Source organism: Malania oleifera, chromosome 4 (genome assembly GCF_029873635.1).
Source record: "Malania oleifera isolate guangnan ecotype guangnan chromosome 4, ASM2987363v1, whole genome shotgun sequence".
NCBI classification, from domain to species: domain Eukaryota; kingdom Viridiplantae; phylum Streptophyta; class Magnoliopsida; order Santalales; family Ximeniaceae; genus Malania; species Malania oleifera.
This window is the reverse complement of record NC_080420.1, coordinates 38,657,327-38,671,928: the sequence shown is the minus strand read 5'-3', so window position 1 is coordinate 38,671,928 and position 14,602 is coordinate 38,657,327. Positions and strand designations below refer to the sequence as shown.

General features: G+C 39.0%; 1 protein-coding gene across 3 annotated transcripts in view; it reads left to right on the top strand.

Annotated features, from left to right (window-relative positions):
• Positions 1-14,298, top strand: part of LOC131153124 (pre-mRNA-splicing factor ATP-dependent RNA helicase DEAH10) — a 35,787-nt gene extending 21,489 nt beyond the window's left edge. The window contains exons 9-13 of one of the 3 annotated variants that reach the window (XM_058105200.1): positions 11,042-11,273; positions 12,010-12,209; positions 12,446-12,580; positions 12,816-13,010; positions 13,478-14,298. In XM_058105200.1, the coding sequence (XP_057961183.1) occupies positions 11,042-11,273; positions 12,010-12,209; positions 12,446-12,580; positions 12,816-12,999 (751 nt within the window). In that variant the 3' untranslated portion in view covers positions 13,000-13,010; positions 13,478-14,298. Of the gene's footprint in view, positions 1-11,041; positions 11,274-12,009; positions 12,210-12,445; positions 12,581-12,815; positions 13,011-13,141 lie in introns of all 3 variants that reach the window. The other 2 variants (XM_058105199.1, XM_058105197.1) reach the window with 2 other exon arrangements.
• The last annotated feature ends 304 nt before the right edge of the window (positions 14,299-14,602 follow it).

Here is a 14,602-nt window from a genome sequence, read left to right as displayed (position 1 = left end):
AGGCATGGATTTAGATGATGCTCATGATTGCCGGAGAAGGGGAAGCTCGAATGTAGATGATCAGAGAAGGAAAGAATTTGAAATTCAAAAGTTTTGGGGAGGATATTGAGGGAAATCTCAGCAGAAAATGAAAGATTTTGAATTTCTGAATTTTCAGGGAGGATATTTAGGGAATTCTCAGCAGAGAAGGAAATATTTTGAATTACAGAATTTTCAGGGAGGATATTTGAGGAATTCTCAGCAGATAAGCAAATGTTTTGAATTTCAGAATTTTCAGAGGATATTCAGGGAATTCTCAGCAGAGAAGAAATTTTTTTCTGAATTTCAGAATTTTTGGGAGGATATTTAAGGAATTTTCAGCTCATTCATGGTGAGAGATTTGAAAAGGGGGGGGGGGGGGGGCGCAGTTATGGGAACCCTGGACATGGGAAGTTATTGGTGCCAAAGGTTTAGACAACCGGGGCTGCAAGGTGGAAATCAGAAGCTCATTTCAGTGAAGGCTACTTATAGTCGAGCTCTTAAAAATGGGCTTAATAACACAGGCCCAGAGGAAGCCCAAATAGAAAATAATATTTCAGCCCAGTTGGAGATAAGAGTTTCATGGGTTTCGGGCTTGGGGATTCTTAAGTAATCAATAGCCCTCTTTCTCAAGAAGTATATTTTTCTGGGTTTGAAGAAATACAGCCAAGAAGCCTACCAACGTGCAAATAGAGGAGATGGATGATGCTAATAAAGAAGAAGGAAGTGGAAGACGATGTTTGAAGAAGTTTCAAGGGGAGTGAGTGAGGACCATGGGAAAGGATTCCAGCACAAGCTTTGAGAAGGCTGGAGGATGTCTATAACTGGGTGCAGAGGAAGACGGAGGGAGAAAAAATGAATTGCAAAGAGGAAAGGTAAGGTGGTAATGCTTCTGGACAATCACATCGAGTCCGATGGTGTCTGAAGAGGAGGAGTTACCTGTTGAGAATCTTAGAAGGTGGATGGGGGAGAAAATAGCAAGTCGAGATGAGGAGGTACGAAGATAGGGAGGGAGTTGGGGGTGACATTAAAGGGCCTCCACAATCTGAGAAGTTTTGGATGGATTCTTTCCAAGGAGCTTAGAGCTCAGATGTGGCTTTAAATTCTAAAGGGTAACAACTTATCCACACTAAAAAAACATTTCTCTCTACTCAAACAAGTTTTGTTCTAGCCATTTAGCTTTGGCCAATAACCTTGATAGGGATCTTTTGGGAGCAGGACATGAATACAATGACACACCTATACGAAAACCTTACATTCTTGGGTCTTCATAATAATTATGAATTATATTTATGTCATAGACTCATAAGGAACCAATGGTTAGGGGGATACCAACACTACACGCCTTTTTGGGGGTGAGAGAGAACAAGGATGCCTTGGTTCTTCTAAACAATTTATGTCTTAAGCTGGTGTGTCCATGTGGGGAGGAGTTTAGTACTTGTTTGGAGGGGGTTGGGCAGAGAAGAAAAATAAAAAAATTGGTTAGAGAGTTGGCTAGTTAATTATGATAAAGGAGGAAGGGCATCATGGGGTCTTAGCTGTTACTAAATGAAGATCCTTTCCTAGAATGTTGAGGTTTTAGGGGGGTTGGGTAAAAGGAGGGTTGTTAGAGATTTTTTATTAACAGCATTGGTCCCAATATTTTATTTCTTCGTGAACCAAATTGGAGGACATTAGCCCCCAACATTTTAGGGATATTTGGGGTTCGAAGTCTAGGGAGTGGGAAATTTTTCCTTCTTTCGAGGCCTCGGGGGGTCAATCAGTGGCGTGGGATACTAGAATTTGTTTGTTAAAGGACTGATTATTTGGTTCTTTTTCCTTGTATATCTTGTTAGATATTAATGGAGTTGGGGAGTGGTGGTTTACTTTTGTGTGCTGCCCTACTATTACTTTTTTTTTGAAGGGTTGGCTAACCTGCGGTGGGTGATGGGGGGATTTTAATATTGTTCATAATATGAGGGAGAGATTGGGGGTCTGTAGGGTGAAAAGTGGGATGCAAAGATTTTATAATATTATTCGTGATTGTGGCGTTATAGATGTTCCCTTAATTAATGTTAGTTTTACTTGGGTGGACTCGGGGGATAGAGCTTGCTCTCACATTGATAGATTCCTCTTTCTAGATGTTTGGAGAGAATTGTTTCCAAACATTGTACAAGAAGTGCTGGTCAGAGCTACCTTTGATCATAGCCTAATTTTCTTGGATAATGCCATTCATTGGGGACCCATTCCCTTTAGATTTGAGAAGTTGTGATTTGCTTATTCATCTTTTTGGGAAAGAATTTGGGAATGGTGGAAAGAGTGCTAAGTTCACGGCTTGGCTGATTTTAGGGCGATGAAGAAGCTAAGTTTCGTTAAAGATAGGCTTAAGGTGTGGAACAAAGAAGTGCTTGTGGGAGTGTTAGGGATCAGAAGGATATAATACTTTCAAGGGTTTAAGCAGATTAGAGGAGCGTGGTTTATTAGGTGAGGAAGAGAGGGGAAAGAGTGCTCATCTGTGCAATCAGTTGGAATTGCTTTGTTTAGTGAAGAAAGAAGTCGGCGTAAAAAATCTAGGGTTCATTGGGCTAAGGAGAGGGATTGTAATACCAGATTATTCCTATAGAGTTGCTAATGGTAGGAGAAGGAAGTGTTTGATTAAAGAATTGGAATTGGAGTTGGGTATGATGGTGAGGGATCAGTCGTAGATTGAGGAAGGGCTTGCTAATTTTTTTTTAAGTCCTTTTTCTCTTAGATTTGTGGGAATAGGTTGATGGTGGAGGGGCTTGATTGGGAATCCATTAGGGAAGAGTATTAATGGGCTTGAGAGGCTGTTTGAAATGGAAGAGATAAGAAAGGCAATGATGGACATGGATAGGGATAATGCTCTAGGTCCGGATGGTTTTACTTTGGTCTTTTTCTAGGATAGTTCGGATGTTTTGAAGTATGAGATGAGTTGTTTTTTTGTTTTTTTTTGGAATTTCATAAAAATGGTGGTGTATAAGAGCATTAATTCCTCTTTTATTGTGCTCATTCCCAAGAAAGAGAGTTCGAGGAAGGTTAGAGATTTCAGATCGATTAGTTTAGTCATTAGCATTTAATTTTTCACTAAAGTCTTGTTGAGGAGACATAGGGAGGTATTGGGGGATACTATTTCAGTAGCCCAGTCTGCTTTTGTTAAAGAGAGACAAATCCTCGATGCAGTTGTGGTAGCTAATGAAGTGGTAGAGGATGTTAAAAGGAGAGGTAATTAGGGCATTGTTTTTATATTAGATTTTGAGAAAGCTTACAATATGGTTAATTGGGGATTCTTGGATGAGGTGATGGTTAAGAAGGGCTTTGTGTTCTTACGGCACAAATGGATCAAAAGTTGCCTTAGTTCTGCCAATTTATCTATGATTATTCATGGTAAGCCTAGGGAGTTTGAGATGTCCAGGGGGTTGAGACAAGGGGATCCATTATCTCCATTCTTGTTCACATTGGTTGCAGATGCTTTGAGTAGGCCGGTGTCGCGTGCTCAGGATTATGATGTGATTAGTGGTCTGAAGGTACGTAGGGATAAGGTGGAGGTGCTCACTTACAATTTGTTGATGATACTATTTTATTTTTCGAGAATACAAGAGTAGCACTGAGAAATTTTGCATGATACTCTGCTAAAGGTTTTTGAGAAGATTTCAGGATTGAAAATTAATTTGGCTAAATGTGGTTTGGCTTGTATTAATTTGAGCAGTAGGGAGTTGGAGGATTTTATTTCGATTGGGGGCTGCAGTTTGTTATCTTGATCCATTTCATATCTTGGCTTTCTTTCGGGGGTAATCCTTTGTCCAGCACTTTTTGGGATCCGGTGTTTGAGAGGGTAGGGAAGATACTAGAAGGGTGGACGAAGGCTTATATTTCCTTGGGTGGTAGGATTACTCTCATCGGTGCTTATCTCTCTAGCATTCCTATTTACTACATCTCTTTTTTAAAATTCCTATGAAAGTAACCGGGAGTTTAGAGAAGCTTATGAGAGATTTTTTATGGTCTGGTATTGGGGAGGATAAGGGATCATCTTGCTAGTTAGGAGGTGGTTAGGAGACCAAAATCTGAGGGAGGAGATTCCCCTTAGAGTCTGGTTCCTTATGGCATAAAGTAATAGAGTATGGTATTCAAAGGAATGGGTGGGATATTAAGGGGAGTGGAATTGGTTCTCATGCATGCCTTGGAAATTTATCTCTCTGGTTCCTGTTCCTTTTTTTTTTTTTTAAATGTTGGTGTTGGGGATGGGGTTTGCTTTTGGGAAGATATTTGGGTTGGTGAGACTTCGTTGGAATACATTGTGCCTTGATTGTATAAACTTTCATCTGTGCATGATGCTTCTATTTCTGAATTGTGTTCTTTTGAGAGGGCTCTTGTGTCTTGGGACTTCCATTTATTTAGGAGTCTCATGAGACAGAGGAGCGCACTTGCCTTTTGAGTGCTCTGGATTCGTTCATTCCTAAAACCTTGGGGAATAGCAGGCTTTGGATTGGGAACTCTTTTGGTTCACCCTTTTCAAAATCTTTTTTTTTTTTTTTTGTTTCTGAACAAACCTATTATTCCCAGTCCTTTTCATCTGAATAAAATAGTGTCGAAGGCTACTTCTCCCTTTAAGATTCAAGCTTTCATATGGACTTTGGCTCTCAACAGGTTTAATAAAATGACTTGTTTCCAATTAGGAGGCCTTATTAGGCTCTCAGTCCTGACATCTGCTTGATGTGTGGCAAGGAAAGTGAGACTAATTGTCATTTATTCCTACATTGTGAGGTGGCAGGGGTGCTGTTGAATAATTTATTTTCTTGCAATGGTGAGCATTGGGTGGCTCCGAAGACTACTAGTGATTTCATATCAGTACAGTTTTGGGGCTTCGGAAGGAAGAGAAAAAAGAACAGGTTTTGGTTGTGTTGTTTTTGCTAAATTGTGGACTCTCTGGCTTAAAAGGAACATCAGGATTTTCAGAGATCAGAAGACTCAAATGCATTTGATTTGGGAGAAAGCTTCAGTTTTGGCTGCATTTTGGGCTTATTCTTTAGGAGGTTTTAAGTGTATTTTGCTGCCCAATATCCAAAAGGCAGTATTGATGTGATTACTTTGTTTCTTTTATGTTTTGTGCGTTATTGAAGTTTTTGTTATCTAAAAACAATGACAGTGATGGTGCCATGAAGATGATAATGGCAATTTTTGTGACCTGGTGGTGATTATGATAGCGGCAGTGATGATGGTTGCATTGACAGAAATGATTGTAGTGGCAGCGGTGGAGATAGTGATTGTAGTCGTGGTACTGGTGAATATATGGGGTAGTGGTGGTGATTGTGTTGATCTTGGTGCCAGTAATAATGTTAGCTAGTGGTAGCAGAAGTTTGATGGTGATGATGGTCATGGGCTGATGATATTATTGTATTAATGAAAACTGTAACGGTGTTGTAGTGGTATTTGATGTAGGACGAGAAGCAAGACCTTGGGAAGATTCTTGTTGGAGAATAACTGAGAAGTTGGGTTGAGGGATTGTTGGGTTTAGTTAGTAGTTTATTATGTCTTAAGTTTAATTAGTATTGTGTATTAGGGTGCTTGTTTGTAATATTTGTGATGTCAGGGGTATGTTTGTAATGTAATTTATTTTTAGGGTATATGTGTAATTTCATGTGAAGAGGCTTTCTTATTGTTAAAGCTTGATATACATTGTTGGCCCACAACCTAATATCTTAAGCCTCCAGGTAAAGTGGAATTCAAACATGGTATCAGAACTGGTTATGGGAGGTCCTGGGCTCTAGTCTTGCTGCATTAATTGTGTTAAGTTCTTTAAAAAATGTAATATTCCCTATAATTATCTCTCCACGTGCTGTCGGGCTGCACATGTGGAGGAGTATTGAAGCTTGATATACATTGTTGGCCCACAACCTAATAGCTGAAGCTTTTAGCTAAAGTGGAATTCTAACACTTATAAATACTGTGTGATGCCATGTTGTAGGCTGTTGTTTTTAATTTGAATTTGAGAAGTGAACGTGAGTTTCCACTTGTATCTCCTCTCCTCGTCCTCCCCCCCCCCCCCTCTTCTCTCTTCAATTTCTTCATTCTCCCCTATGTCTGCATAACCTTGATGCAGCCCCTGCATCATTTGGTATCAGAGCCCAATATCAATCTCTATTCTTCATTTCAGTCCCCAATTTACCCCTCACTCTTCTTTTTCTTCGTCCTCCTCCTGTCTCCTTCTTCCTTCTTATCCCCTTCTCCCATCTCTGTTCTGTTCTGTTCTGCCTTCTCCATTCCTTCTTTTTCTCTGTTCTCTCTGCTGTCTGGCAGCCCCTTCCCTCAATTTTCTGCTGTCTTTAACCACTCCTCTGCCCAGCAGTTTTATCCTCCTCACTTCCTTCTCCCTTCTTCTCCTCTCCGTGATATTCTGCAATCTGAAATTCTCTTTGTTCTTTCATCTTTGATTCTCTTCATTATCACTCTCCCTCTGTTAATTTCTCATCTGAACACCATCCAATAAAGCAACTTCAATCATCCTTTCTAATATCAAATTTCAAAAAAAAAAAGAAAAGAAAAGAAAAGAAAAGAAAAGCAGTTCTGAACTTTCCCAAAAATTACAGTCCTGGCCCAACTTTTTCGATACCACTTTCCTTGAAGCTTTTCTCGAGACATCTTGTATCATAAAAGAAGAACACCCTGAAACCCTAGCCCCAAAAATTTCACCACCTTCTGGCCACCGGTGAAGCCTCATGCACCAGCCAATTATTCTCCAGCTGATTGCCCTTTGGAATCCCTTACATCCTGTAATTTTCTCATCACACCACCACCAACTTCACTGTATTCCTCAGTCCCCAATCTACCTTCACCTGAAGTTTCATCACAGGAGGCGCGCTATGTGCCGGCGAGGTGCGTGAGAAAAAAATCCTGACTTACCTGCAACTGCCAGAATCGTGAGAAATTGATCCAGCCATGATATGTTGGGTTTCTTCCATGATATTCTGACCTGCAGCATGATATTTTGAGCGTGGGCCTGATATTTTGTAAGAAAGTGCAAGCGAGAAATTCTTGCTGCCAGCATAAAATAATCGGGTTTATTGCTGCATTTTGTGAATTTGCGAAGTGAATTTGTTTTATTTCAGCACGGCACTCAAGATCCAAGGTGAATTGAAGATGGTTTTTGAGAAATTGTGAGTAAGGCTTGTTGGAAAATTGTGTTAAAGTCTTTTGGTGATATATAGTTGCATTATATATATAAAGATATCCTGCAACATGGTGACAGCTTATTGGAAAAAGGATGGCTCTTGCCACACTCTGGGCATAATATCAAGCCATTCCATACCTTTCTTAAGTTTGGGAAAAAAGTCTACAAATTCATTATTGATGGAAGCTGTCCTATGAGTGGTTTTTAGAAATGGAGTCACTCGTATGCAAATTTATCCCGATCTTGAGTTGATAACAGTACCATACACGTTTGTGAAAGATGTCCAATTCCTATCCAAGATGGATGTCTATTTTGATAGTGTTTGGTGTGATATCATACCTCTGAATATTGGCCATGTATTCCATGGTTCTTCTTAATTAGATGATTTTTGTGTGACTTAAGGGCATGAGAATACATGTCTTTCACTATAATGGGGAAAAAATATTTTGAAGCCTGCCCTACCGACCAACCAAGACAAAGAATGTGAGATTATTGATCATGTTAAAGTTACTCAATTTGAAGACCCTTCAAGCAAGGAAATGGATGTTTTTGAAGACATCTAAAGTCTTTTAGTCATCCCTATTGTTGAGTTTTTCATTCATGATGTGTTTATTGATGCCGACTCTCAGTCCAATTCTATGATGCTGTCGAAGGATTTAGAGCCCAAGTTTGCTTCTTAAATCTAATCCTCCTATGTTTCAAAATTTGCGGCTGAATTTTTTCCAACTAGGGGAGATCTGATGTAGGACAAAGGAGCAAGATCTTGGGAAGATCCTTGATGGAGAATAATTAAGAAGAATTGAGTTAAGGAATTGTTGGGTTTTTATTATGTGCCTTTTTTTAATTTTTTAATTAGGATTTTGTGTATTCAGGGCATGTTTTTAATATTTGTGTATGTTGGGGTATGATTGTAATTTAATTTAGTTTTAGAGGTATGTATGTAATTTTATGTGAAGAGGTTTTCTTATAAATAGTGTGTGAAGCCATGTTGTAGGCAATTGTTGTTGAATTTGAGTTTGAGAAGGAACATGAGTTTCCCCTTGTATCTCCTCTCTCCTCCCTTCCTCTTCTTTTCTTCAATTTCTTCAATCTCTCCCATGGCTGCAGAATCTTGATGCTGCCCCTGCATCATGGTGGTTATATGGTGGCAGTATTGGTAGTTATGGCTGCAGTCATGGTGTGGTTTTGGCTATGGTGGTGGTGTGGCACGGTGTTTGTATGAGTGTGACAGCAACGATGGTGGTGGGTGTTGGTTGTTGCTAGTGGTGCTGGTGTTGGTATGATAACAATAATTGTTAGGTGATGGCGGCGGCGGCGGTAATGGTGGTAAGTGTGACATTAGTGGTGATGATGGTAGTAATGTAATGGGTCGACAGTGCATTGGTCAGTAGCAATATTAAAAGCTTCTCATACCTCTCTCACTGATAGTGTATTTGTGAAATGAATTAACATCAAATTATCTGCAGACCATTTTAGTCCAAACTTGTTTTTCTTGGTGTAAAAACATTTTTATCATAAAACATTTTATGTCATGCCAAACATAACAACAACAACAACAACAAAACCAAGCCTTAGTCCCACTAAGTGGGGTCAGCTATATGAATCCTTTTCCGCCAAACATAAGAGAAGATATTTTTACATTGAAATAAACTCTTGTAAGGAATTTAGCAGTTTGTTTTCCTCATTTATATGGTCTTTCCTATTTGCATAGTGGACTTATTTCTTCCTTCTGTATTTCAATTGGGGGTGAGATTTCTTGGGATTTTTATTTTCATAGGTCCTTTAATGATAGGGAAGTGTTGGAGCTCTCTTCTTCGTTGTGCTTGTTGGAGCTCTCTTCTTCATTGTGCTTGTTGGAGGGTAGTCATCCTTCCATTAGGAGAGACTATTAGTCATGGGTACTAGACTCTTTAGGGGAATACTCTTGCACGCCATTTTTTCCCCCCCCCCACCTTTTTATGAGTGTTTGATCTATGAAATTTTATCTTTTCCACTTCATTGAACCTTGGACGGCCAAAGTTCCCTCTAAGGATTTAAACTCCAGCAATCTGCTGCAGAGTAGGTGATCCTTTAAGGCTTTGCCTCTAGGCCTCCAGATGTATGTCTTTATGTTTTACCAGTTTGAATCTGCATCTCATGTGTTCTTTCATTTTTCATTTTCCTAGAGGATTTGGAGCCAATTATTTGGTTTATGTGGAGAGAATTGGGCTTGTTTGGAGTCGGGGTTGGATTTATTTACTATCTCATTTAAATATTTTGGGAGTGGAGATGGTTCTCCTTTGTGGAGGGGTGGGTTTTTCGCTATCTTGTGCGGTATTTGATTGGATTGGAATGCTTGTATTTTCACAGGGAAGATGCACAGCTCTATGATCTCTGGGATGGGATTGAGTATATCGCATCATTTTTGGCTTTTGCAACTGGTTGTTTTAAAGGGTTGGCTCTTTCAGATTTTCAGCATGATTGGATGGCTGTTTGGCTCTTTCAGATTTTCAGCATGATTCGATGGCAGTATTGTTTAATATTTTTTCTTTCTAGTGTTCTCTTATAAGGAGGTTTCCAGCTTAGAGGTGGCAAAATGGGTCGAAACCCGACGGATGACCCGTCATCCGCCCGTTTAAACTGGGTTTGAATTTAATACAAGCTGACTGTTTATAAACGGTCAACCTGAACCCGACCCATTTATTAAATGGGTTGGGCGGATTTGAGTTGGGTCACTGCCAGGTGACCCGTTTTGCCACCCCTTCACTGAAGCAGTCCTTGTCATCCAAGCCCTAAAATGCGCTCACAGATCCAATCTGGCGAAGGCCCCCGATGTACTCTCCAAGAGCTTCCCCCACGTCGTTCATCGCCGCCTTCAAGGAGCTCCTCTGGCAGAACTAATGTGACCTTGCTGCTGACGTTTTCTCCGTCATCCGATCGGAGCCCTGGTATTACACCGATCTCTCTCTGTACGCCGGTTTGGTCGTGGTGATGGGAAGGAGCTGAATGCGGGAGGAAATTGACTGTCTGATCTGCGATTTGGAAGTGGAGGGTGAAGGGTTGATCCCCTGCGACGATAAGGGCATCGTTCAGGTGCTTTGGGCGGTGCTCGGCATGGATACGGTGGAATCGGCGGTGAGGATTTACAAAGATGATGAAGAGGAGCAGGTGGGGGTCCGACTAGGTGGGGAATGAGATTGTGGTTAGGGCTGCGTTTAAAATTTTTTAAAAATAAATAAATTATATTTTTTAAATAGATGACTTGCTTATTAAATAGGCGGGTTTAGGTTTTACATAGTAGTGACCCATTAATAAACGAGTTAACTTGAACCCGAAACCGTTAACCCCGACCCGAGAACCCATTTTGCCACCCCTACTTATGTTCCTCTTTGTGCATTCTTTTCTCTTCAATAGTACTCCTATATTGATCTTCACATGAAGTGAGGGAGTAACTCTCCTTTGCCATTGGCTGTGCAGTTGGTACATCATTGACAATGAGAAAATGCCACATCAATTTTTTTTTTAAATTAAATAAAATGGCATATCAAGTGAATGTGTGTGAACAAATATTTATTTATTTTTTTTATCCCTAATTTGCATGTGTCATCATTGCCTTGATGTATGTTTATCAATCTCTTGTATTCTTTCTTTGATAATTTTTTCACTTGGGTGAAAGCTTCCACTATTTGTTTACTCATTTCTCTTAGGTGCCTTAATTGTTTTCTAGAAAGCAGTTGGAACTTGGCAGTTTTGATTTCTTTCTCAGTTTGAATGAATAATCTTTTTTTCAAAATTTTCAAATGTTTTGGTCTATCATCAGTGCAAGAAAATTATCACAGTGGGCAATTTTATTTATTTTTTAATTATGCATTTGAACAGGATGGCTATTGTGAAATCATTGGCGCAATTGTTGTTGCTAGGTGCTCTTACAGACGACTGTAAACTGGCAGACCCAGTTGGGCATCAGATGGCCCGATTGCCTTTGGACCCTGTTTATTCCAAAGCTCTCATTCTAGCTAGTACGTTCAACTGTTTGGAAGAAATGTTAATTACTGTTGCTATGCTGTCTGTAGAATCTATATTTTACACTCCTCGTGAGAAGTTTGAAGAGGTATGTACTTGTGACTTGCTAGTTCCACTGTATTATTGCCATCTTCTCATTTTTTTTTTCCAGAGAATGGACAAAGTTTACTAGATTATATGTGCATTGAGATACTTGTTTATAAATTTTACTGTTTGGAAGTACCAGATTATATGTATTGCTTTTTTGTTTGATTCTTCAGTTTTGATTAATTTGAAATTTACAAAGTTAAGCAGATTAAATGTGCATTGAGATGCTTGTTGATGAATTATACTACTAAGAATTATTGAACAACTATCTCTCGGAAATTTGATTGTTCAGTTTTGAAAAGATCAATTGGATTTGATAAATTTTAAGCAATGATTTTTTAATTTTTTTTTTTTTTAAAGCTTCATAGTTCATGAAAATATTTTTTGGATATCATAATCCTTTCCAAGCCTTATTGTCATGGGCATTTCAAAATGGAAAAATGGCTACTAGTATTTTGTGGAGGTTGAAGGGAGATTTACCTAGGATATTCAATCTAAACAATTTATGGGCGTTGAAAACTTGTGTCCCTGGCTATTTTTGATTTGTTATTTCATAGTTCCTGGTGGTGTCACTGTGTTTCCTGATAATGACGATTGCATCTTCTTCATATATACATTTGGATTTCAAATCTTGTATCTTAAATATGTTTTTTTTTTTTAATTTCTGCTAAAGAAAATTATATATACATCAATCCAAAAGCCAATTAAAAAATATATTTTTCTTCCCTGTTGGACAGGCACAAACTGCAATAAAATGCTTTTCAAGCCCAGAGGGGGATCATATCACCTTGATTAATGTATATCAGGCTGCCAACGAGTTCTTGGAAAAGAGCAACAAGGGAAATAGTAGGGAAAAAATTGAAAAAAATCTGCGAAAATGGTGCAAAGAAAACTTCATTAATAGTCGATCTCTGAGGCATGCACGAGATATTCACAGGTTGGCTTCATACACTTCTCATCAAGTTAGAGGTTGGGGAGAGTTTTTGGGGGGGGGGGGGGGGATAAGGAAAAACTAGAAATTTATGTTGCTACATTAATGTGTCTGCACAGGTAAAGCAGGGTTTTATCACCTCATAACCTTTTCAAAATGATTTCTAATTCCATATTAGATGAGTATTCCTGTCAAATCTGTTGTGTTTATGGCATTAAAGTTTATTAGTTGCTCTGTTGCAGTCAAATCCGAGGTCACGTTGAACAAATGGGTCTTCATGTTGCTTCTTGTGGAGATGACTTGCTCCAATTCCGCAGATGCCTTGCTGCTTCCTTCTTTCTCAATGCTGCCTTGAAGCAGCCTGAGGGTACATATAGGTACTGAATTTGTGTTGCTTTGACTTAATTCAGTTGGTGTGTGCTTAATGATTTCACAGATAACCTTCAGGATAAAAATTGTTGCTCTAATTTCTAAATGATTGATTGACTCTCAACTTCCACCGTCTCGCAAGCAACCCTCTTATTTGTATTTCTTTTTACTCATAGATTGAAAATGCTCCATTTACAATTCATCTGTAATGAAACCTCTCACATTTGCCTTGTCAAATCGCAGGGCTTTGGCAAGTGGTCAGGTCGTGCGGATCCATCCTACTTCTATTTTATTCCGGAAAAACCCCGAGTGCATAATTTTCAATGAGCTAATTCGAACTAGCCATAATTACATCCGCAACATAACTAGAATTGATCTCTTGTGGTTACCTGAGCTAGCTCCTCAATTCTATGCTGCACAGAATTAGTATTCTAGTGGGTAAGAATTGCTTCTATTTAATTTGGTGCATTTTATTTTTTTGTTGATGCTGTTGTTCCAAACAAATCATGATTTGTTTTTTGCTTATTGCCTTCTAGTTTGATATGCTACTTTTGCTTATTGCCTTCTAGTTTGATATGCTACTTGGGAATGTGAAATTGGAATGCTTCGCTTATATTGTAATCTTGACTGGGTCACACCTTTCTTTCTATAGAAAGGGATCTATTCAACATGCCTAGGGTTAGAGCTTGTGACTTGTGTGTTGCTGGTTCTAACCTTGGGAGGGGTTGAGAAAGGTATGAGATGGGTGATGGGCTCTCTCCCCATTGTGTAGCCGAAGTCAAAAGGGGAAAACTGTTCAAGTTCAAACTGTTACTGTCACTTCAAAACCTCCAAAATTTGATGCCACTCATTGACATTCTAGTTCATCCATGATGCAAGCCAATGTATATTTTGCTTTGCAACAGGGAAAGGGAATTATTGCATTGGACATTACTCAGCAGAATCCCTTTGCTGCTTGTTAGGAGGATCTTTCATGAGGACTTGTTGGGAAGTTCAAATATTGGTGGTAGAATGCAATTCGGGTTGCATTCATTTGATATTGGTGTTAGAGAGGGAGTTCCTTGTTGAATTCTACTAGCATACCATGGTTAATTGTTAAGTGGAAAGTTGGGGCTTGATGGCTTAATTCTATGCTAGTACATAATGATAGGCACCGTTTCAATCTGCCTCCTGACAGAGCTACTGCTGTTCTTAGCTGATCAAAGTTGGTCGCAGATTTCACTACTCTCTGATACTTCGTTCAAATCATCTGCTTATTTGAGTAGAGACTGCAACTAGCAATACATTTGGATGGAGACTCTGGCAGCATTGAGCTTTTGAAGTCTCCAAATCACCAAATGGGAAAGAATAGATAGGAGTAAGGTCGAGCTTCTCCTAAGATGATATGACATTCTTCTCTATTGACTCTTGAGAGCAGGTTGAGGTCAGTTCCCCTATTTGTCATCCACCCATGACATGGCAGCCTCGTTGTCCTGCTACTTCTAGCATCCTTGCTCTTTCAGCTTTCAAAAGCAGAAACCTAAATTTGGATGGATTGCCTCAATGGTACTCTGCTGTAATATTTTTGTTCTTATGCGGTTTTTTTTTTTCAAATTTTTTTGGATGATTCGACACCAAGTTACAAATTTTGTACGTAAATGTCCATATTAATATACAGAATCGTGCTCACTGATGATATTTCAAAAACAATTTCATGCAATGTTAAAATTCCTAATGTTTTCAGCTAGTTGCATTAGGATGGATGGATATTTAGCAAATTTGGGTCATACTGTGCTTCGTGTTTTCCTTATCCTTCTATTTAGTCCTACTATGTATGATGATGTCTATTCCCTAGATTATTTCTTTTTTCACCCTAAAATTAGAAGGAACAAAGTGTGCTTAGATTGTTTTTATGAGCATACATCTTGAGATTCATATTTAGATTTGTATGGATGGAAATAAAATTTAATACATTTTTGTATTACATTTTGTTCAAATTCACCTTAAATTTCATTCCAATTCACAACCGATGTGAGGTAGTCTGATCATTT